The sequence below is a fragment of the Tenrec ecaudatus genome, chromosome 12, assembly GCF_050624435.1.
Source record: "Tenrec ecaudatus isolate mTenEca1 chromosome 12, mTenEca1.hap1, whole genome shotgun sequence".
Lineage (NCBI taxonomy): Eukaryota > Metazoa > Chordata > Mammalia > Afrosoricida > Tenrecidae > Tenrec > Tenrec ecaudatus.
The window spans coordinates 136400067-136422523 of NC_134541.1; the positions used below are offsets into that span (position 1 = coordinate 136400067).

Below are 22457 nucleotides of genomic sequence, written 5' to 3' on the forward strand. Positions count from 1 at the left end.
TTATAGATTTAGTATTAAGGCAGCAGATGGACATTGGGCCTCCACTCAAATACTTACTCAATGCAAGAACATGTTGTTCTGTTGAATTGGCATTCCATGATGCACACCTTCCCGGCACGATCGCTGAAGACAAATGGGTGCATAAGTAAATGTGGTGAAGAAAGCTGTTGGGACCCGGCTATCAAAAGATATAGTGTGTGGGGTCTTAAAGGCTTGAAGATAAACAAGTGGCCATCTAGCATCTAGCTCAGAAGCAACAAAGCCCACATGGAAGAAGCCCACCAATATGTGTGACCATAAGTTGTTGAGGGGATCAGGTATCAAGCATCAAAGAACAAAAAAATCATCATTGTAAATGAGGGTGAATGCAGAGTGGAGACTGAAAGCCTATTGGTAGACAACTGGACACACCCTTACTGAAGGATGTGGGGAGGAGATGAACCAGTCAGGGTGTAGGGTAGCAACAATGAAACATATAACTTTCCTCTAGTTCTTAAATGCTTCCTCCCCTCCACTATCATGATCCCCATTCTACCTTACAAATCTGGCTAGACCAGAAGATATACATTGGAAACGGAATTCAAGACAGATGACCCCTTCAGGATCAGTGGTGAGAGTAGCGATGCCTGGAGGGTAGAGGGAATGTGGGGTGGAAAGGGGGAATCGATTACAAGAATCTAAGTATAGCCGCCTCCCTGGAGGATGGACAGCAGAGAAATGGGTGGGGGGGAGATGTTGGATAGTGTAACATATGACAAATTAATAATAATTTATGAATTATGAAGGGTTCATGAGGGAGGGGGAAGTGGGAAGGGAAGGGGGAAAATAAGGAGCCGATATTAAGGGTTCAAGTAGAAGGCAAAAGTTTTGGGAATGATGATGGCAACAAATGTACAGATGTGCTTGACCCAATGGATTTATGTATGGATTGTGATAAGAATTCTATGAGCCCCCAATAAAATGATTTTTTTAAAAAGTAAGTGCGTTGTCAGAAACCTCATCTTAGGGGGTAAAAATGAGGTGCTGTTACCAAGGGCTCAAGTAGAGAGAAAATGTTTTGAAAATGATGATGGCAACAAATATATAAATGTGCTTGACACTTCCTTTCTGTTGGCCTGAGAGCCTGTTGTTGAAATGGGCAAGTTCATGAAACCCGGGAAGGTGGTGCTGGTCCTGGCAGGAGGCTATTCGGGACGCAAAGCCGTCATCATGGAAAACATTGACAGTCGTACCTCTGACCGCCCCTACAGCCACGCCCTGGTGGCTGGAATCCACTGATGTCCCCGCAAAGTGACAGCTGCCATGGGCAAGACGAAAATTGCCAAGAGGTCAGAGATCAAGTCTTTTGTGAAGTTGTACAATTATAATTATCTCATGCCCACGAGGTGCTCCGTGGACATCCCCTTGGACAAAACTATCGTCAACAAGGAAGAGACCCTGCTCTTACACGCAAGGCCCGTTGGGAGGCCAAGGTCAAATTTGAGGAGAGGTACAAGACAGGCAAACACAAGTGGTTCTTCCAGAAGCTGAGATTCTAGATCTTGAGTCAAAATCATTAAAACACCCCCAAAATAAAAAAAAAGTGCTTTACGCATGGGTGTATGTATGGATTGTGATGAGTGATAAGAGCTGTAAGAGCCCCCAATACAATGATTAAAAACAAAAAAGAAAGAAACCTCATCTCTCCCCCCCCATGCTATAAGGTGTGGGGGGAGGTCAGATGCTCACAGGCATCCTCCCTGAGGGCGATCAGTTGCCAGACTGCAGTGACCCCACTCCCTGCTGTTAAAGATAATGGATGCCTGCAGTCATCTATTTGGTTCCTGTAGGTGGGGTTTACACCCTACTGACAATGGTTCCTATGGAGATCCAGAGAACAGGTCAAGGTTAAGCTGTCATCCTAAACCTAGGATCCGCCCATCTTGTCACAGGTATACCCCCCAATCCCTCCTCTCCCTATTGAGTGTATGCCCCTAGACCACCCCCTCCCATTACTGCATTACCTATAGCACAGCCCCTTCCTGTGACGTATATCCTCACCTGTAATTAGGGGGCTTGCATGTCCCTAGAGAAGATAAAATGCCTGGGCTAGCCTTAAACTCTCTCCCTCCACGTGGACCATCAAGCGGGGCTGAGGTGAACCTGCTACCATGAATCGTGTCTGACTCCATTTATTTCAATACTTCTATCTCTCATGCTCTCTGTAACTTTACTATGATCTTTGTTTATTATCGCTGTACAGTTGCGCCTACCAGACCCGTAATGATGTGTTAGGGGCTGGCTTCCCCTGACAAGGAATCTCTGGTTCTGCCCTAAACTGGATTCTGTAGGCCAGTCATTGAGCCCGTCTGCCCCTGGGAAAGCTCAGGGCTGCTCTGAAGTCCTCCCAGCATGAGGTCTTCAGGCTCAGTGCAAAGCCCCTCACATTTCCTTGGCGAGGCCTATTGTTGGCTGGTCAGGCCCAGCCAAGCTCTGGAGGGAGGCCTGAGAGTTGATGTCCCACAAACTGCTCACAGAAACGCCAGGATCTTACTGTCATGCTCAACAGTCTCTGTGGCAGCTATTGAGTTTCAGCTTCCCATACCTGGGAGGCAGATGCCGTTATGATTCCTCATCTAATTGCCTGGGAAACAGAAGGTTGGGTACGTGAAGTTGCCCTGCTGGGGAAGGGGGACCCATATCTGCCTGGTTGCAGGCTGTTGTGATTAGATTTGCTGTCTTTAAATTACAGAAGCACCATTCAAAATAAAGGCCCCCCACAGAATACAGAAATTCTCAAACAATATAATTAATATCACATGTATGTAAGTTTTTGGTTGCAGCAGTATATGAATAGGGAGCTTCCAGAAATTCAAGCCAAAGGAGAGGGCGTGGCCCAAGGGATAGCACTGCTGTATCACATAGATCTTGGATGAAAGCAGAGAATACCAGGCAGGTGTTCACTTGTGGTCTATTGACTATGCAAAGTTATTCCACTGTGTGGGTAACACAAGCTATGGATAGCATTGAAAAGAATCGGAATTCCAAACACTCCATTGTACTCATGTGGAACTGCATGTGGCCCGAGAGCTAGCTGTTTTATCAGAACAAGGGAACACTGAGTAATTCATAAGGAGGAAAATTGTACATCAATATTGTCTCCTTTTACAATATTTATGTGATCTTTACTCTGAGCAAATAATCAGATAATCTAGACTATATGAAGATGAATGCTACATCAGGAGTGAAGCAAAGCTTATTAAAACTTGACTATAGATTGAAAAAACTCTCAAGCCAAAATTACCAAGTTCAATTCACAAGGACCCTCTGTTCAACCAAATAAACACTGCCTGGCCCTTAGTTAGTAGTACACATACACACACACACACACACACACAAAAAAATAATAATAAAGAAATAAATTACAGAAGCGAAGGCTAGACCCAAAAGAGGAGGGAAGTACTGGGGGGCCTACTCTGGTTCAGTGTGAGGTGGCATCAAACCTGGAAAGGGCTGCCCTTTTCCAGTAGTAAGGTTCTCTTCAGAGTGCCTAGGTGGTACAACTGCCAACTGCCAACCTGCTCCACGGTTAAGCAAAAGGTTGCAGGTTGGAGTGTGCTGAGGTGCCTCAGAAGAAAGGCCTGGCGATCTATTGCTGAGCAATATAAAATAGATCTATTTTAAAGGTTCTCATCCCTGGAAGGGTTTGAGTAGATGTTGGATTACCATTTGTTCAATAGTTTTATGGGGGTCGGGGGGATTCCAGACAGGCTGGGAGTCAGTCTTAGATGTCCTCTAAATGAGCTATCCAGACCTAAAATTCTAACGTCATTCAAGAGTGTGATTTGGGAAATTCACACCCGCAGCAGTTGCAGATCCTGCCACCAGGGGTCAGTGTTTCTACATTTGGTCCAGTGGCACAGCAGGAACAAAACGGGCTTTCCTTGGGAGCTGCCTCCAGAGCCAGGGCTGAGGTGAGGGCCCTCACCAGGGTGCTGTAGCCCCATGGGAAGATGGAAAAGGATCCAACAGAGAGAGATTAGTATCCCTCGCCCAACCATCGCTGTCAGCCACTGTGTTGGGAAAGGTCCCACAGCCCATGAGTGGATTCTGACTCCTAGCAATCCTATGTTTCTGAGGCTGTAAATCTTCCTGGGAGCAGACAGCCTCATCTTTCTCCTGTGGAATAATTGGCAGATTCGAACAGCTGGCCTGAAGGTCAGCAGCCTAAGGCATAACCAGTATCCCACCAGGGTGTTTTCAAAGGGCCAGGGGAGTCAGGCCATGTTAAGAGAGCCAGGGAAGGAGCTTGGAGGCTTGTGAGCTGGCAAGGCATCCCCACTGACTGCACTATTTATTCCCACCCACCCAGACACTGCTCAGCACAGGAAAATGAGGAGAGGAGCAGGGTTGGAGAGCGCTTCAAAGGTGGCAGTGGAAACGCCGTCACACTAATGAGGGTTGAGGACCCCAGGAATATTCATCCTGGAGAAGAGATCTCCATGGAGGGACCGTGACAATGGTCTTTCATGAAGGAGTTTTCCTGAGCCCTGGGTATCAAAACCCGGGCCAGCGGGCCCTTACCACGAGGGGGCTGGACTCAGCTGAGTTTATGGAAGCACTCGTCCCAGCCAGGAAGGGTCACCTCGGGGGGTAGCATATTCCTGCGCACTACACACCTTTATTGTGTGCTCATTTCAGGCCTGGCTCTGTCAGAGTCTCGGTTACACCCATGAACAAACATGCATCGCGGCCTGGTGTGTGCTCAGGTCTGAGTATTCTGGGAGACACTGAGGTAGAGCAGGTGGGCCATGCGTGTTAGCATCCCTTCTGACCGAAAAGTCTGTGATTTGGTCATTTTCCTTCACTTCTCTGAGAGACCTTGTTATGGATTAATTGGTGCCCTCCAAAGAGACCTGGTCCCTGTGAATGTGCCTTTCTTTGGAAACAGGACTTTGGAAGATGGATAGCAGTTAAGTTATCCTGAGGTCTTGCAGGAGAAGGGTGGATGCTAATCCTGTCTGAGTAGTGCCCTTACAAGAGAGAAGAAGCACAGAGAGACATACAGGGGAAGAGAAGATGTTATTGACAAAGCAAAGAATCCCAAGGAATGCCTAGGACAGAAGACAGGAGTGACAAGAGAGAGCCTCCCCTAGAATAGCAGTTCTCAACCTGTGGGTCGCGACCCCTTGGGGGTTGTCAAATAACCCTTTCACAGGGGTCACCTAATTCATAACAGTAGCAAAATTATAGTTATGAAATAGCAACAAAAATAATGTTACTATTGGAGGTCACCACAACACGAGGAACTGTATGAAAGGATCGCAGCATCAGGAAGGTTGAGAACCGCTGCCCTAGAGCACAGGTTCCCAGACTTACTTGGCCGTCCCCCTCCTTTTTAGAGAAAAGGACTCCCTGACAATTAAAAAGTTCCGTGTGAAGCCCATCTCAACTCACTGCCCTCAAGTCATTTCTGACTCATTGGACAGGGTGGAACTGTCCCTGTGGGTTTCCAAGACTGCAACTCTTTACAGGAGTAGAAAGCCTCGTCTTTCTCCCTCATCGCAACTGATAGTTTCAAAATGTTGGCTTTGAGGTTATCAGCCTGGCGTGCAACCATTATGATGCCATCAGGGCTTGTGCCCACAACCCAGGATGAAGTGTAGGTGTCTGCCTTTGCAGCCCTCCTGGCCCATTCCAGGAGTGCTGGAGGTGTAGTGGTTACAAGTGGAGCTGCTAACCCCAAGGCCAGTAGTTTGAAACTGCCAGCAGCTCCGTGGGAAACAGATGAGGCTTTCTAAGCCCATAAAGAGTTTCTGTCTTGGAAACCCACAGGGGCAGTTCTACCCTGTCCTCTGGTCTCTGTGCGTCAGAATCGACTCAATGGCAGTGAGTTGAATTTTGGAGTGTTCCAGTGAACCCCCAGGGGGCAGTATCACCCACTTTGGGAAACACTGCTCTAGACACTTCAGAGAGAACATGGCCCTGCGAACCCAGCGTCCAGAAACAGGAGACGGCGATGCTCCATATTTTGTTACAGCAGACAAGGAAACCAACACAGATGCTTTTGAACATGGGAAAGAACCTCACCAAGGCCATGCTGTTCTCATAGTTTCAATAAAAACGTGCACTGTGAATAAGGGCCCACACAAGGATACAAAGGAACACGGGTGTGTTGCCCTGATTAAAATCGTTTTTGGATTTGGAAATCTCAGGAAAATGTAACTGTGTAGCGAAAAACAAACTCAATCTCAGGTCAGCTCTGTTTTTTTCATGTTACTTTTATTTTCCTTCCCCAGGGACAGGACATTATGGCTGTCCATAGGGGTGTAGGCGCGGGGTGGGGTGGGGTGGGGTGGGGACACAGCCAGGTCACACACATTACATATTCCGTCCTTGACATGAACATGTAGGATCTCAGCTTCAACAGACCCATTGCCACTGCCTTCCAAGGGCACTCACAGCGTGCAGCCCCCTTGTAAAGCCCTGTGAATTTCCAGCTGGGCGATTACACCCCCAAACTCATCTCGGCTCCGAGCTGTCTTCCTTCTTGTGGTGCTTGTCTCTCACTGTCTCGCACTTGCCTTGGCAGAGCCAGCATTCTCGCAACCGGCCGGTTTTCCATCTCCATCTCTTCTTGTCAATGGGCTGCTGCCGAGACCGAGCTCGCCTGGGAAGGAGGGAGACAGTGAGGGAAAGAAAACAAGGGAATCCACGTGGCACGGGAGCGGAGATTTCTTTTCTTTCATTCTTAAATGTTTATTGTGGCGAAGCTACACACAACAGATTGTATGCCAATACAACCATTTCTGCGTGTGCAGTCCAGTGGCGGTGACTGCACGCTTCCAGTTGTGCAACCACTCAAGAACTGAGGTTTCCTAACATCTTTGCTCCCCAGGATGCCTGTGCCGCTTCCACACAGACTTGGTCTTCATAATGAACATCGGTAAGTCATACCTGGCTCTACCTGCGTGCCGCTGTGAGGGTTTTGAGGCCCCTTGTTTGGGCTTGACATGCCCAAGTAGGCTGACATGTACACAGACCAGAGAGTGACCTGCTGGGAGGCGGTGCTCGCCAGGAGTCCACCTGTTGCACCTCATGAGGGTCAAAGAAGCTCACTTGGCTCTTGTAATGAGAGCATCTTCCCAAGAGAGAAAAACAGAGCCCATCATACCCATGGATCGATTTTAACAGGATTTCTTTAGGAGAAGGATGGGACTCATGCACCTAGCGGAGCATCTTGCCTCTCTGCAGCTTCGCCTGCTATCCTGCTTCATTCAGAGGCCCCGTGCTGCACCCACGCTGGACCCTGTGTGCCTCCTGCCTCTGCACTTTTGCATGTGACTGGAAATCCCTTCTCACCTCTGCCTGGGGAAGAATCCACTTCCTTTCTTCTTCATCATTTCCAATCTATTCTTTCATCCATGCTTTAGTAAAATACTGATGATGCATTTGGATGATAGAATCAAAAGATACCAAACTCACCGCCATCGAGTCGATGCCAACCCTAGAGGAACAGGGAGACCTGCCCCTGTGAGCTTCTGAGACTGTAACTCTTTAAGGGACTTTCTAGTCCTTTCTTTCTCCCGAGGAGAAAGTGGTTTTGAACTGCTGACCTTGCAGTTAGCAGCCCAATGCATAACCACTATGCCTGCTATTATTATGATCAGCCTTCAAAGAAATACAGCCAAAATGCTCCTTAGGAGCTCGGATGGCAAGACTTTGGATGTGTTATCAGGAAAAACCAATTGCTAGAGAAACACATCACTCTGGGTGAAAGCAGAGGACCAGCAGAAGCAAGAGAAATCCTCAATGAAATAGACGGACATGGTGACTTCCAAACACACCAGCAATCAGGAAGCTGGAGCAGCACCAGGGAACATTCTGTTCTGTTATACATAAGCTTGCCATGAGTCAGAGCCAATTCTTGGCAATGAACAATGTTAGAAACCTACATCCAATGGGGTTAATGGAATCCTCAATGAATCACGATATTGTGAAGGGCATGGAAGCGAGTACATGCACTCCTTAGAACCTCCCCCATGTCCCTGGGGTTCTCCAATGAAACCGAGCATGTTCTGGCCACCTCTCTGCCAGACCGACTTGAGCGTGGGGGTGTCAAGCAATGTCAGACACAGGACCTGCTTTCAGAGAGCTCCTAGTAGGTTGGGAGAATATGACGGCCACCATCTCCCAGGGTGTGGGTGGACAGAATCACTCCTAAGGACTCTGAATCCACAGAGGGTGTGGTGTGTTGCCCTGAATCAACGAGGGAAGGACTGGGATTCCCTCTGCAGGAGGGCAGGGCATGGGGCAGGCCAGAGAATCCGAAAGGAACAAAGCAAGTGCAGGGAAGGCAAGCTTGGAGAGAGGGCCACAAGAGCAGAGCTCCCACCTACCAGCTGTGGTGGAGGACGGGGGGGCTCACTCCTCAGAGAGGGTCTTGGAGGAGCCAGTCTTGGACACCTGGATGATCTCCACAGAGGTGATGCCTTTGCCGGCCACACGGTGTCTGGTGCGCAGCTTGTTCAGAGCTGTCTCTGCCATGCCTGCACGCTCCTCGGCATCATCCAGCTCGTGCACTGTCTTCCGGTACCGTGCCAGGGTCTGGTTGGCTTGCTCCTCCTGTGAGAAGGGAATGGCGGGAAGTAGGTTATACACGAACTTCGTACAGAGTCCAACCAGGCTTGCTGCTAAACACAGGCCGTCGGAGGACCCGTGACTAGGGAGGAGACAGCGATCTGTGGCAACTGTTTGTACTTGCTGCACACTTTATCTGTAAACTCAAACACCTCTGAAAAATTAAAGTCTGTATCCCACCCTCCACACCCCCCCAAAAGTAGGACGAACCAATCGGTACTGGAAGAAGTGCATCCAGAATGTTTCCTTAGAAGTGAGGTGATGAGACTCTGTCTCATGGACTTTGGGACCAGGAGGGACGAGTCCCTGGCAAAGAACATCATGTTTGGTGAAGTGGAGGGACAGGGAGCAAGAGAAAGATTCTCAATGTAAGGATAGGCTCAAGCAGAGCCCTGCTTATGAGGATGGCACAGGACCGAGCAGCATCTGGATCCCTAAGCAAGCAATGACATTCAAAACACAAAATAAAATAAAACACAGAAGACTTGGGGGAGGAGGTGGCCTCTTCCCTCTCCCCACGAACACCTGTTTTCAAGACTTTTAACTGATTCTTTGGGGCCTTGACACCGATATTTCTCCATGAACTGGGTTTCTGCTGCTGTGCCCACCTTCGCTTTGTGGTTAGGCCTGGTGGTGTCTTATATGGAAGGCTAGGAGTCAGTGTTTCTTCTAACCCCTACTACACATGTCCCATCCCCTCAAATTAAGTCTACTTCTGTTATTTATGAATTTTATATTTATAGATTCACTTACTAGCTGAAATGTACGATAACCCTGAAATCAATATCTGGTGCCTCTGCATCATTTGTGGGCGTGTGCAGGGTGGTGAAATTTATGCTCTGGACATGTGCATTCCCAGTGGAGACATTGTCTTCCCATTTGAGTTTTCACGCTGTAAACAAGTGTCCTTCTTGTGTCTAGTTAGTGTCACACTTTTCACATTTGTGTGCTCCTGTGGGCGACTTTACTGCTTAAAGTGACCCAAGTATTATGCCGAAGTGCTGTCTATCATTCCTAAGTCCAAGAAAAGCTGTAATTTACTTTATGGAGAAAATCCATGTGTTATCTAAGCCGCATTCAGCCTTGCATTTTAGAATTGTTGGCCGTGGGTTCGGTATTAGCAAATCAACAGAAGAGGCTTCAAAAAGCTTGTAGAAAGATGGAATGAAAAAATAATGGAAGTTTCTTATAAACTTTTAAAAGTCTCTTGCATGATATAAGATGTCTTTAAACAAAACACACACCAAACACTTGATGGGTGGATGAAAACGTTGTGACCAGAGGTTTGTAGGAACCATATCTTGTGTTTCCTCTAGGAGCAGTGGTATAGTATCTCCTGGCTCAGTGTTCAAGGTGACTTAAGAGACCAGAACCACTTCAGAGAATGAGAATAAGTTGTTATTGTTGTGTAATTTTGGCTAGAGCAATATTTTACAGTGAGCCTGACCTTTATGGAGCCCTTTGGGATGGGTGTTGGGTGCTTAAGTAGACTATGGATTCAATATGATGGCCTCAGAACCAGCAGCAAATGACAGAGTCAACTATTTATGTCCTGGGGAGTCGTAGGTGGGCCTTCGGAGGTAGGCTTGAGACTTGAAACCGCCAATGATTAACAATCTAACTTTGACATCACTACCTTAGCATATCGGCTCCCCACTTGGCTTTCTCATCCGTGAAATGGCTTAATAATATCGACTTACCTGCCCCAGAGTTGTCAGGGCCACAGCAGCGACCGTCCTTGGTAAATGGTACAACCAAGGAGGAGGAGTTGGCTGGGCAATGGACCAGGAGAGTCAGTGAACCAAGACAGGGGCAGCAAAGACCTCCTCCAAGGTTTAGCACAGACCCCGGGGGTGTGACTTCAGTTCATGTGGGAGTTCTCAGGGGAGAGCGTGTTCTCTGCATGTGCTCGTTGCCAGTGTGGAGTGTGTAGTCCCACATTCCACATGCACACAGCACCGACAGAGTGCCATGGGTGCCACACTCCCAGGAGCCATAGCTTAGCCAACACTTGGCTTCTCTTCCTGCAGTTGATCCCATGCCGTTAGCAGCTGGCCTGGGAAGCACAATGCAGGGGCCCAATCCCATGTGGCGGGCACTCACCGCCTCGTCGATCTGCCGCTTGTAGATCTTGAGCTTGCTCTGCAGCTTCTCCACCAGCTCCTGCATGCGCTGGTTGGTCTTGTGGTCTTCTTCTGTCTGGAAGACCAGCTCCTTGAGGCGGCGCTCATTCTTGCGCAGTGTCTTCACCGTCTCCATGTGCTGTTTCTGCTCGCCGTCCAGCTCTGTCTCCAACTCTTTAATCTGAAGGAGGAAGGGGGGGGGGCACAGCTGAGCAAGCTGGTGCTTTTGAACTTGCAAGCACAGTGACCTTGGAGGAGGGTGAAGTGGCAAAAGGGTCCACTTCTTGCCAGGGAGTGAGTGAGCAGAGCCCTGGACAGGCCCTGCCTTGTACAGACCCTCGTCAGTTAGTCACTTTCTCCCGGAGTCTTTCCCTGTCTCCTCTCTCAGCCCCGCCCTCACCCTGGACTCCAGCTTCATGATGGTGCGCTTGCCGCCTTTCAGGGCCAGCTGCTCGGCCTCCTCCATCTTGGCCTGCAAGTCCTTGATGTTGGCCTCGTAGTTCTTCTTAATCTTCTCCAGGTGCATGCAGTGGTCCTGCTCTTGCCGGAGCTCCTCCGCCATGCGCGCGGCCTGTGGGAGGAAGAGGTTCAAGTTGCAGTCTGTTTTCTGTGATGGGTTGATCTGGGTTTCCCTCTGTACCCATCTGTCCCAGCCCTGACCTCCTGGACCTGTGATTGGGGCCTTGTTTTGAAATAGAGGCTCTGAAGATGGAATTAGTGTGAGGACAGACTGGAGTAGGGCAAGCCCTACTCCCACATGACCGGGGCCTCCAGAGGGAGACACACACAGGGGGGAGAGAGGCAGGCACACGGGCAAGATGGCCACGTGAAGAGAGAGGCACTGATGGGAGTGGTACTGCCACAAGCCAAAGAGCCCTAGGCCACCAGAAGCTGGAAGAGAGAAGACAGGACCCTCCCCTAGAACCTTCAGCTGGAGCAGGGCCTTGCTCTCAAACTCACCCACTGCCCTCGAGTCAAACTCACCCACTGCCCTCGAGTCGATGCCGACTCACAGTGACCTTATAGGACGGAGTAGAACAAGCTGTCCCTTTGGGTTTCCAAGACTAAATCTTTACGGGAGCAGATAGCCTCGGCTTTCTCCCACATGGCCTGGCTGGCTTGATGAATTGGAACTCCTTCCCTCCAGAATGGTGAGGGACTCCATTTCTGATATTTGAAGCAAACGAATCCTAACCCAGGGTCAGTGAGGGGGGAGGGGCCCTGCCTCCCTAGTTTTAGGGAAAACACGCAATTGACTCGGGTAGTCCTCAGTTGACCCTGCTGGGGTCTTATAGGGGTGACTGCCCCATGCTGCTATGCACCTCACAACCTGACCTCCCAGTTCCATGGCCTCCCACCAGCTCCTCCACTGCAGGCCAGCTTTCTGCTGCCATGCCCCTGAGGGACACCGCCTAGAGGGTGGGAAAAGCCCAGGACCTAGAGTTGAAAGACCCCTGTTCTCATCCAGCCCCTGTGCAGTCTTACGTGGGTCATCCCTACCCTCTGAGTATGCCAGGCTGCTGTGTGCCAGGCACATGTCTCCCCTCACAGGATGCAGCTCTACATGAGGCCAACCAAGTTCCTGACCTTGAAGAATTGCAATCAGTGGGAGGAGCCTGGCACTGAAAGTGGGGGTGAATATCACTAAGGGTCATTACAAAGGGATTTTGGTTTGGACCACCCCACGCTGATGTGAGGACCCAAAGGGAGGTTGGTGTGAGAGCACTCACTGGCTCATCTTTGCTGTCTGAACTTTTAGGCCCTGACTTCCATCCTCCTTCCATCCCTCATTCACTAGACCCTCCCTCAGGGTGAACTGAAGGCTTATCCTTGTCAGGAAGCTACCCAGGGGTCCAGCTAAATGGTGCCTTTGATGCCATCCCGTCTCACATGCTAATCTCTTCTTGATGGCATAGAACTCGTCACCAGTCCGGTCTTGCTCGTGTTTGGTTTCTCAGAAAAGCCTTTGGGGTCTCCCAGAGCAAGGACCCTCATCCCATCCAGCAGGCCACTGTGAGAAGGTGGCATCCTGAGCCCGGTGTGGCCAGCCCCTTGCCCCCAGGAACAGAGGCCCACACTCACATCTGTCATGGCTTTCTTGGCCCTCTCGTCGGTGGAGCGGAACTCACTGATGAGCTCCTCGTGCTCGTTGGAGATGCGCTGGACGTCGGACTCCAGCTTGCGCTTGACCACAAGGAGGCTTTGGTTCTGGAGGAGGAAACGGGCAGCTCTGTGAGCCTCTCTCTCAGACACATTTCAGTGTGACTGGCCCCAGGCCCTCTGCTTGGGGTGAGGCTCTCTCGCCTGCATCTCTCTCTGGGGTTAGAGCAGACTGGTACCAGGAGTGGCCCAGGAATAACACCGTTTAGGCCTGAGGTGGGTGGTCAGGGCTGGAGAATCCTAGGTTCAAGCTCTGGCACTTCCACCTACTCAGATCAATCCCATACTCTCTGGGCTCTGGTTTTTCTTATCTATAACATGGGTTTGTAATCCCCATCTCTCACATACCATAAGTCACTAAGTAAGAAAGGGTTTTGGAAATCAGGCTGGTGGGGGACTGCACAGAAGTGGTAAAAAAAATCCAAATGTCATTGTTGACGGCAGACAATAGGTCCCAGATGTTGTCCATGGATCAGCCGCTCCACTGTCTGGGCCACAGGTTGTCCTTTGTGAAACCAGTGTCAGAGTATGAAATCGTCCCTTTCCTGTCCAGTTCTAAAGTTGTTTTAGCAGCTACCCTGGGTCCCACAATTGGCCAACTCCTCAGACTCCCCAGTGGGCTGTATAAAAATTCCGATTTCTGGACCTCTACCATAGCCTCCCTGGATCAGAATCACCAGGGAAGGGCCTGATACTTTGTGGGGGGAGCAGAATTTCCAACTCTTATGGAATCCAGACTTTCCGAAGCCATGGAGGCTGGATGAACCTTGAGATCATCTTTAGGCCTTAAACCAAAATTATCTCCTGCAGTCATCTGAAATCCAAGAAACAGTTTAGCTTAACTAGTTTAAAAAAAAAAGTCTGTCTTGAGCATTATGCTCCTTTAAGAACTATCAATATGGAACACAGTTGACAACAGTAACCTGAAAGATCAGGTAGGAGGCTCAGGGGGCAGGAGATTATGTTCATGGGGGAGGAACAACTCAGGAAAGATAGATGAGAACAGTTGCATGGCTCGAAGAATGTCCTTCTTGTCACTGAGTGGCACATACTGAAACAGTTGGTATGTGCTTTGTTGTGTATATTCTCAACAACAACAAAATAAATACAATGAAAACCAAAGAAATGCAGTTAAAAAGAGAAAATTAATACAGTTAAAACAAAACAAATAAAAATCTGGACAAAATGAATAGGTTGAAAACAAAATGAATAAAATAAAATAAAGAAATAAAATTAAGACAGGAGTGAATAAAAGAATGAATGCAATTTAAAAATGAATAGGAAAAAAATTAAAATGAATAGAATTAAAACAAAACAACAAAATGGAAACAAGAAATAAAATTGAAACAACATAAATTGAAATGAAATGAGGAAAAGAAAATCATTTTAAAAATGAATAACATTAAAACAAATAATCTCAAGAAAAACAAAATAAATATAATGAAAGATCATAAATAAAATGAAAACAAAATGGATAAATTTTTAATGAATATAATTTAACATGAATAGAATTAAAGTAAGGTTAAACAAAATGGAATGAAATTAAGGAAAATAAAGTTGAAATGAAAACAAGACAAAACAAAATGAACAAGGGAAAATCCCTGCAGGTGAGTCAGTCCTGAGGCTGTGCCCGCCCCGACCCTGTGCGTGGGCATCCTACCTGAATGTTGACCTCGTTGTGCCGCTCCGTGAGCTCCACCACCTCCTGCTCCAGCAGCTTGCGGGACCTCTCGCTGCCCTCCAGGCTTGAGCGCACCTCCTCCAGCTCCGTCTGCAGCAGGCTCAGGCGCCGCTCCTGAAGGTTGTACTGCTCCCTCAGCTCCTCGTGCTGCCGGGCATCCTCGTCCATCTGGACCTGCAGGTCCTGGGGGCAGGGAGGCAGGAGGTTGAGCAGATCGCCGGGTGGGCCAGGCCCCAGGGTACACTGACCTTGGCAGGCCAGGCTCTGCAGGGACCTTGGCGGAAGGCCTCACAGACTGCTCTGGCCTTGCGAGGCCAGGGCCCTGGAGTCCAGAGGACTTGTGCAAGGTGGTCACCATGAGAATGACATAGGACCTGGCATTTCTGGTGGGACCCTCATCCTGACAATCACTCACCGGCACCCTTCCCCGGCCCTCTTACTTCTCTCGAGCACGGCTCACCAGCTTTAACGCTACAGTTCCATCTCGTTGTGGCTTACTGTCTAGCTGCAGGCATGCTCATCTATTCTGTGCACTCTAGGACCCCGAGCACCAACAGCACTGTCTGGGTAGGCCTGGCTGCCTGTGACCGTATGCCGACTGTGTGGCTCTAGCTAGGCTTAACATGCAGTGCAGCACCGTGGGGGCCATAAAGGACACTTCAGCTGCATGTGTGTCTTTTTCTTAGGGTGAGTAGTGGCTACAAGGGTGTTAGCTACATTCTCTATTTCAGATGTCTCAAATAATTTAAAATACATTCACTCAACTCTTCGCTGCAACTCATAGTGACCCATCTATAGCTGTGCCCCTGTGAGTTTCCAAGAAAGCTTCATCTTTTTCCCTTGAAGTAGCTGGTGGTTTTGAACTGCTAACCTTGCAGTTAGCAGCCCAATATTTTAAATTTAAAATAATTTTTAAATGGTTAAAAAAATCGTGACAGGCCTAGCTTCCTGTTTCTCCTTTTCTTCCTCCTTCCAGGTGAGCAGGGGAAGGACTCATGCTGGGTGCTCCCCTTCCCCCTGGGACTCAGCACCTGGAGCTTGAGTTCTCTTCCCTTTCCACGGGTCTCAGTATTGAAGACACTTATGAAACCAGCCCCTGCGCACCGGCCTGCAGGCTCTGGACTGCTTGCTCTCTGATTAGTGCCTCCTCCCCGCAGGTGGTTTACCTTGATCTGCTGCTGCAGCCTTTTCAGCGTCTTCACCAGCTCGCTGTTGTTCTTGTTGGCATGGTCCAGCTGGATTTCCATCTCATTCAGGTCTGTTTCCATCTTCTTCTTGAGCCGGAGCGCTTCTGCCCGGCCCTTGGCCTCTGCCTCCAGGCTGGCCTGCAAGGACTCGATGGCCCGCTGGTGGTTCTTCCTATAAGTCGGGGCAGAGAAGACATGATAGCTGGGCCTGCCATACCGTTTGTGATGAAGCTCCCTATGTAGGGGCCTCCTAGGGCCTCAGTGTGGACACAGCCACCACGTTATGAAATGAAACAAACAGAAAGGAAGCCCTTCAAGGAGTGGGGTGGGGAAATCGCATGCAGGTCATGCAGGGCAGGTCACACTTTTTGAATGTTTCCCATGCCTTGTATGTGATGCCAGTTCATCTAGCATGAAGACCAGTCCTACAAGGAAGCAGAGGCTCCAGGTGCTACAACATGTGCCAAAGATTACCCATGGCACCCACACTAGAGCCAGGATTCAAAGCCTGGGGCTTAGGCCCCTGTGTTCTCCATGGTACGTGTATAATGGGGGCTTTGACTCAACCCTCTCTTCAAAATAACAGCTATGAATGGAAAGTGTTAAATATAGGATAATTATATATGATTTTCATATCATTATATGATACTTCATTGAATCAATATAATAAAACATCTCAACAAAACCGTTCTATGTGCTGCTGTTAACCTCCCTTTATAGAGAAGGACCAGCAGAGATAATTTAGGTGTTCAACTAACACTTGCTGAATTGTGGCAAATCAATATTTTGCACAGTAAAGTTTCTGTCCTTCCAAAAATCCCCAGTCCTGTGTTCCCCTCAGCTCAACTCTGAAGGCCCACCAGCCACATGCAGGCACATTGATGGGCTGGTAGTGCCTTGAGATGTGTTCAGGAAATGATATCATGACAACCACAAAAATGAATAAGCCTGTGCTTCACCTTCACTTGGAAAATGAATACAGGCACATCGATGTTGAAAGAAATGAAAGAAGATTTGAATGAATGGAAAGATATCCCATGCTCATGAACTGGAAAACTCAACATGACTATGATGGCAACATTCCTCCAGTTGATCTACAAATGATACACATTCCCCATCAAAAACCCAGTGAACCTCATCACAGACACTGACAAGCTGAGCCCCCGATTCATAATACAAGAAATTAGAATTTCCCAAACAAACATTTTTTAAAAGGCAAGATTAAAGGACTAGCATGTCCCAATTCCAAAGTTCACTCAAACCACAGTCACTGAGACAGTGCGTATGAGCATAAGAACAGGCATACAGATCCGTATAATAGAGTTGGGAGCACACAAATAAGCCTTCATAGTTCTGGTCTACTAATAAATCTTTGTGACATTGGGTGAGGCAATGGTTTGCCCAACTATTAGATATAACACCTCACATTACAAACAATCAAAGAAAAAAAATTGGATTTCACCAAAATGTGAAACTTTTGTGCCTCAAAGGACACCATGAAGAAAACAAAGATACAGCTCAAAGAATGAGAGAAAATATTTCCAAATCATTAATTGGAGAAGGGTCTAGCATCCAGAACACATTAAAAAAATCCACCTCTTATAACTAAACAGTAAAAAAAATAAGATAAAGAATTTGATGCAAGCAATGGGCAAAGGACTTGAACAGACAAGTCTTCAAAGACAGCTCCCAGGCATGTTTGAGATGGTTAGCATCATTAACCATCAGGAACATCACACCCACTAGGACAGCTAATGTTTTTTTTAAAAAAAAGTAGATAAAAAGTGTTGGAGAAGAGGTGGGGAGACTGGAGGTGGCAAAGTTGGAAGCTTCCCATGCAGCTGGCGAGAATGTAATGGCGCAAACACTTCGGGAAACAGTCTAGCAGCTTCTCAAAAAGTTGAACAAAGAATTACCAAATGATGAAGAAATTCCACTCCTAGGACTATAGCCAAGAGAAATGAAAACAGGTCCACACAAAAACTTGTACATGAATGCGCCTGGCAGCCCTATCCATACTAGCTCCACAGTGGAAACGACCCACATGCACATCAAGTGGTGAATTGATACTGCAAACGTGCCATAGCCACAGGATGGAACGTGACTCAATCACGAAGAGCAAGAACACGGTGGATGAACCTCGAAGACATGATGTGGAGTCCCAGAGGCCAGCCTATCCCTCCCCCCGTGGATGGACACAGTGGCTGCAACCATGGGCTCAACTCTAACAACCGCTGTGAGGATGGCACAGGACTGGGCAGTGATTTGCTGTTGTACACAGGGTTGGTGTGAGTCAGAACAACAGCAACACATGATTCTGTTTCAATGAGATGCCCAGAATGCACAGATCCATAGAGATAGAAGTAAATTAGTGATTGCCAGGGCTGGGGGAGACAGAAGAAATGGGGAGAAGAGACTACTCTTGGGGGTGATGAGAATGTTCCAATACTGATTATGGTACATAGTTGCATGTACAAAACCCAGCTGAATTGTCCTTGTAAAATACACGAGTTGCATATTGTAATATATTTATATCTCGATAAAGCTGTTACAGAACAAAGAAACTGCCTCCCTACCCCACATATTGGTGTAGCTAGAAATGTAGACTGGAGGCCAGGGTTGGCTCTTGTCTCCAGAGTCACCAAGCTGGCCCTCTCAGAGGCTCTGCCAATAGCCCTCTTAGAAGAACGGTTTGAGGGGAACGTTGTAAAATGAAGATTCGACAGGATTTCAGGAGGGTCATCTGCTGCCAGCAGGCAGGTTAGGCAGTGCGCCAGTATGGATAGTCTCCAATGTGTCGGTCTGCTCAGAATCACAACAAATCACACTTCTGTACACTAAACCTAGGAACGAGTCCAAAATTCCCCGGCAACATGCAAACCAGCATCACTGGTCAGGGAATTAAAAATAAATCTCTAAATCCAGCCCTAGTTAGCACAGCAACAAACCAACTCTTGTCCGTGCTGTGTGGGATGTTTTCTAAGAGTTGGTTGACATCAGTGGTAATCTATCCATATTGCCTTGCTGGCTACCATGTGGTTTCCTCTCTGCAATCTCACGGAATGTTCATCCCCTTCTGGCGAAGCCTTGAGGAAGTGGCCATCTTTCCCCTTTGTCATGGGGTTCTGTGACAACTCACTGAAATACTGAACCTCAAAGTGTTTGTGGACCATAGAGTGCCACATCAGTGTACGGGCTATAATTATTCCCATTTTACAGATGTGAACACTGAGGTTCGGAGAGACTTGCCTAAATTGCCAAGGTCACATGATCAGTAGATGATAGGCGCCCAGGTTTCCTGACTCTCCTCCATCAAGCTATTTGAAAGTCAGCCCCCTATCCCATCAGCCACCAGACCTTGTAGCTTCAAATTCTTCCTCTTTCTCATGGATTCTCCGGTCGATGTCGGCTTTCACCTGAGCCAGTTCCAGTTGAATTCGGATCACTTTACTCTCTTCAACCTGTCAAGAATAGAAACATCAGTCTTTCTGGCCAAGGAGGTTCATGGTCCCTGCCCATGGGTCCAAGCCGGAAGATGACAGCTGTGTGATTACCTCCAGGGAAGACTCTGCTTCCTCCAGGGCCACCTGGAGCTCTTCCTTCTCAATCTCCAGTTTTTTCTTCAACTTCTGCAACTCATGCACACTTCGTCCTCCCTCACCCAGCTGATCAATTAGGTCCTTTATCTCCTCTGAGGAAGAAACATTTTGGTTAATAAGGCACACAAGGGCTACCACTTTTCCAGGCACGTGGCCCAGATGTACCTCAGCAGGGCTAAGACCCTCCCAGTCTTATATCTCTTAACTCTAAACCACAGACTTGGAGACTTCCAAGGTGTAGACCTTGGAGAACATTGGATTCAAGCTCCTCTTTTTATAGATAAAGGGTCAGGCTAGAGAAGAGGGAAGAAGCACTAAGCAGCTGTAGGGCCTGTGCCTAGCACTTTTCTAAACTCTAAGGCCTTCCTTTTTTCAGAGAGTCCTGGGCCTCAAAACCAACCGCACAATGAAGGTGCATCTATTGGTCTCCCCGACATGGAAGAAAGAAGAGTGAAGGAAATCCAAGACACCAGGAAACAAGTCGTCTGAAGAAGTAATGGGACCACATGAAGCCCTACCTCCACAACCTGGAGACCAGAAGAACTAGATGGTGCCCAGAAACACCGGTGACCATTCTGCGAGGGATCATAGTTGGAGGTTCTAGATAGAGTTGGGGGAAAATGTGGACTAAAACTCAAAATCTCAAGAAGAAAGATAATGTTTTGAAATTGTTGATGGCAATATTGGTACATGTCCACTTGATATAATGGATGTATGGATTGTTGTATGTCAGAGCCCCCGATAAAATGATTTATTAAAATAAATAAAAATCATCAAAACAGAAACAAGATAATTGGTCAGATAGAGGCTGGTAGAACTTCTGAGACTATGACCCTTAGTCACCCTTGAAGCTTGGAACGGAACTCAGTCCCATGCCTAAGCTTTCAGCCAAGTGATAGAAGGGGAACCGTAAACAACACCAGGGAGGCCTCCACTCCTCAGAGGAACCACCCACATGAGCTCAAAGGATCAGCATTTTTCCTAGGAGTCAAGCTCAGAAGGCAGAGATGGGTAGGAAAGATGAATGAATGTAAACAAGAAACACAGGGAAGAAGCAGGAAAAGCATTGTTCATTGTGGGGCTTGTTGATCAGACAACCAATTTTCTCTACAAATTCATCCAAATGACCGTAGAAAATTAAAAAACAAAAAACCCATGCTGATCTCAATGAAAAGACAACAATAAACAAACAAACAAACAAACAAACAAAAACCCAAGCACACAAGAACACTATTGGGAAGACAAAGAACCTTCTGGTCTCCTTCCTCCACTACTCTGTTGCTCACCCAGAGGAACTCCCAGACCCTTGCCAACTCTCAGAGCAGGTATCAATCTCAGGCTACAACCAGGGTTATCCGAGAGATGCAATTGCTTTGCTTTGCCCATAGCAAACTGGACCTCTACATCATAGGTTCCCAAACTTATTTGGCCTACTCCCCTGTTTCCAGGTAATGTGTATTTATTACTCAGCACCCACTGGCAATGAAAAAAAAGCCTTTGTCCTTTGGTCCATCATCCATGATAAAGTGTAGGTATCTGCTTTTGCTGGATTGTTTGAGCAGCCCTCACCCCCCAGGGGACAATATGGCCCACTTTGGGAATCCCTGCTCTAGATGAATCCTTCTTTCCCCAGACTCACCCTGCAGGGTCTTGTTTTCCTTCTTCACCGACTCTAGGTGCTCTAGGGACTCCTCATAGGCGGTCTTGATCTTGAAGCTCTCAGTCATGTACATGCGGCACTCCTTCTGTGAGCTGTCCACCTCCACCTGCAGCTCCTCGCACTTCTGCTGCCACTCGGCCAGCATCTTGTCAAAGACCCTCTGCTTCTTGTCCAGAGCGGCAGCTGCAGCATTGGCCTGAGCAGAGCGGAGAGGGTCTCTATAGTTGTTGTTTCTGTTTCGCTCGCATCCCCTGCCTGGCTCTCCTGCAAGCCCCCTTCCTTTCCTCCCCCTCCCAGGAACTCCTGTGACTACCAACACTCTCCAGACCAAGACTGGGGAGCATATGCCTGTGGGGGCTGAGCTTTAAGCGCTCAGAACCATTCTTGAACATGTTTCTCCAGGAGCCCATGCCTGCAGGCTGGTGGATACCCATCCTGTGCACCCCAGAGGTGGCAGTCTCTCCTCTAGCCCTGGTACACACAAGGCCTACGAGCTGTTGGGTCCTGACCTTCTCTAAGTCGATGGTGAGGTCTTCTACTTCTGCCTGGAGTCGCTGCTTATTTTTCTCAAGGGAGGCAGCCCTGGCTTGGGCGGCTTCAGCTGCTTCTTCTGCCTCCTGGAGCCTGGCAGCTAGCTTCCTCCTGAAGAAGAGGGACGGAGGGACGGTCAGGAGAACATGGAGCCTGGAGTCACTGCCTCCCTACCACCGAGCATGGTGGCGGTGCTCTGGGGTCATTTTGGAACAGACTCAGACAAAATGGAGAATGTGTAGAAGAAAATAAACACCATCCATCCATCCATCCATCCATCCATCCATCCATCCATCCATCCATCCATCCATTCACTCAGCAGGTATTGTTGATCCTTTTCTGTGCCAAGTAATGCAGTGAATAAAACCAATTAAAGCCCTGCCCTCATCAAACATTTCTTCCAGCCAGGGAGACATACAGAAAGCAGGAACATCACACAGGGATGGGTGCTAGGAAGACTCGATCCTGCTTCTTCTGGCCTGGCCTCAGCAGTGACCGGGTAGTGTTTAGATGCCCACCACCACCTGCCTGCCCTCCCACCCTGCTCCACACTATGCCATGCTCACTTGGTCTCCTCCAGCTCCTCAGTCCTCTGGATGGCATCGGTCTCGTATTTGGTCCTCCAGGTGGTCACCTCCGTGTTGAGCTTGGACACTAGGCGTTGCAGCTCCGACTTCCCGCCCTGCTCCTCCTCCAGCTGCTCCTTCAGCAGGTCCAGGTCATGCTTGGTGTTGGCGAGACTCACCATGGCAGCACTGCGAGACTGTGAGGAGGAGCCCGTCAGAGCCCTGGGGGAGAGGCTTTTCCATGGCCGTTGACCCGGAGGGTCATTGTTTGGATAGACATAACACCTAATCAATGGTGAGCCAGGGTGAAGAGGATTTTTCTTCTGCAGAG

General features: G+C 48.4%; 1 protein-coding gene and 1 pseudogene across 1 annotated transcript in view; one reads left to right on the plus strand and one right to left on the minus strand.

Annotated features, from left to right (window-relative positions):
• The first annotated feature begins 1134 nt into the window (after positions 1–1134).
• On the plus strand, positions 1135–1538 carry LOC142462432 (large ribosomal subunit protein eL27-like; annotated as a pseudogene).
• Positions 1539–6322: 4784 nt separating this feature from the next.
• Positions 6323–22457, minus strand: part of MYH16 (myosin heavy chain 16) — a 58573-nt gene continuing 42438 nt past the window's right edge. Inside the window, exons 32-43 of the mRNA XM_075528554.1 lie at positions 22127–22323; positions 21539–21671; positions 21009–21225; positions 19325–19461; positions 19128–19231; positions 15750–15942; positions 14563–14766; positions 12825–12950; positions 11143–11313; positions 10723–10923; positions 8379–8604; positions 6323–6649 (exon numbers count right to left, since the gene is read on the minus strand). Of these exons, the coding sequence (XP_075384669.1) occupies positions 8404–8604; positions 10723–10923; positions 11143–11313; positions 12825–12950; positions 14563–14766; positions 15750–15942; positions 19128–19231; positions 19325–19461; positions 21009–21225; positions 21539–21671; positions 22127–22323 (1884 nt within the window). The 3' untranslated portion in view covers positions 6323–6649; positions 8379–8403. The remainder of the gene's footprint in view (positions 6650–8378; positions 8605–10722; positions 10924–11142; positions 11314–12824; positions 12951–14562; positions 14767–15749; positions 15943–19127; positions 19232–19324; positions 19462–21008; positions 21226–21538; positions 21672–22126; positions 22324–22457) is intronic.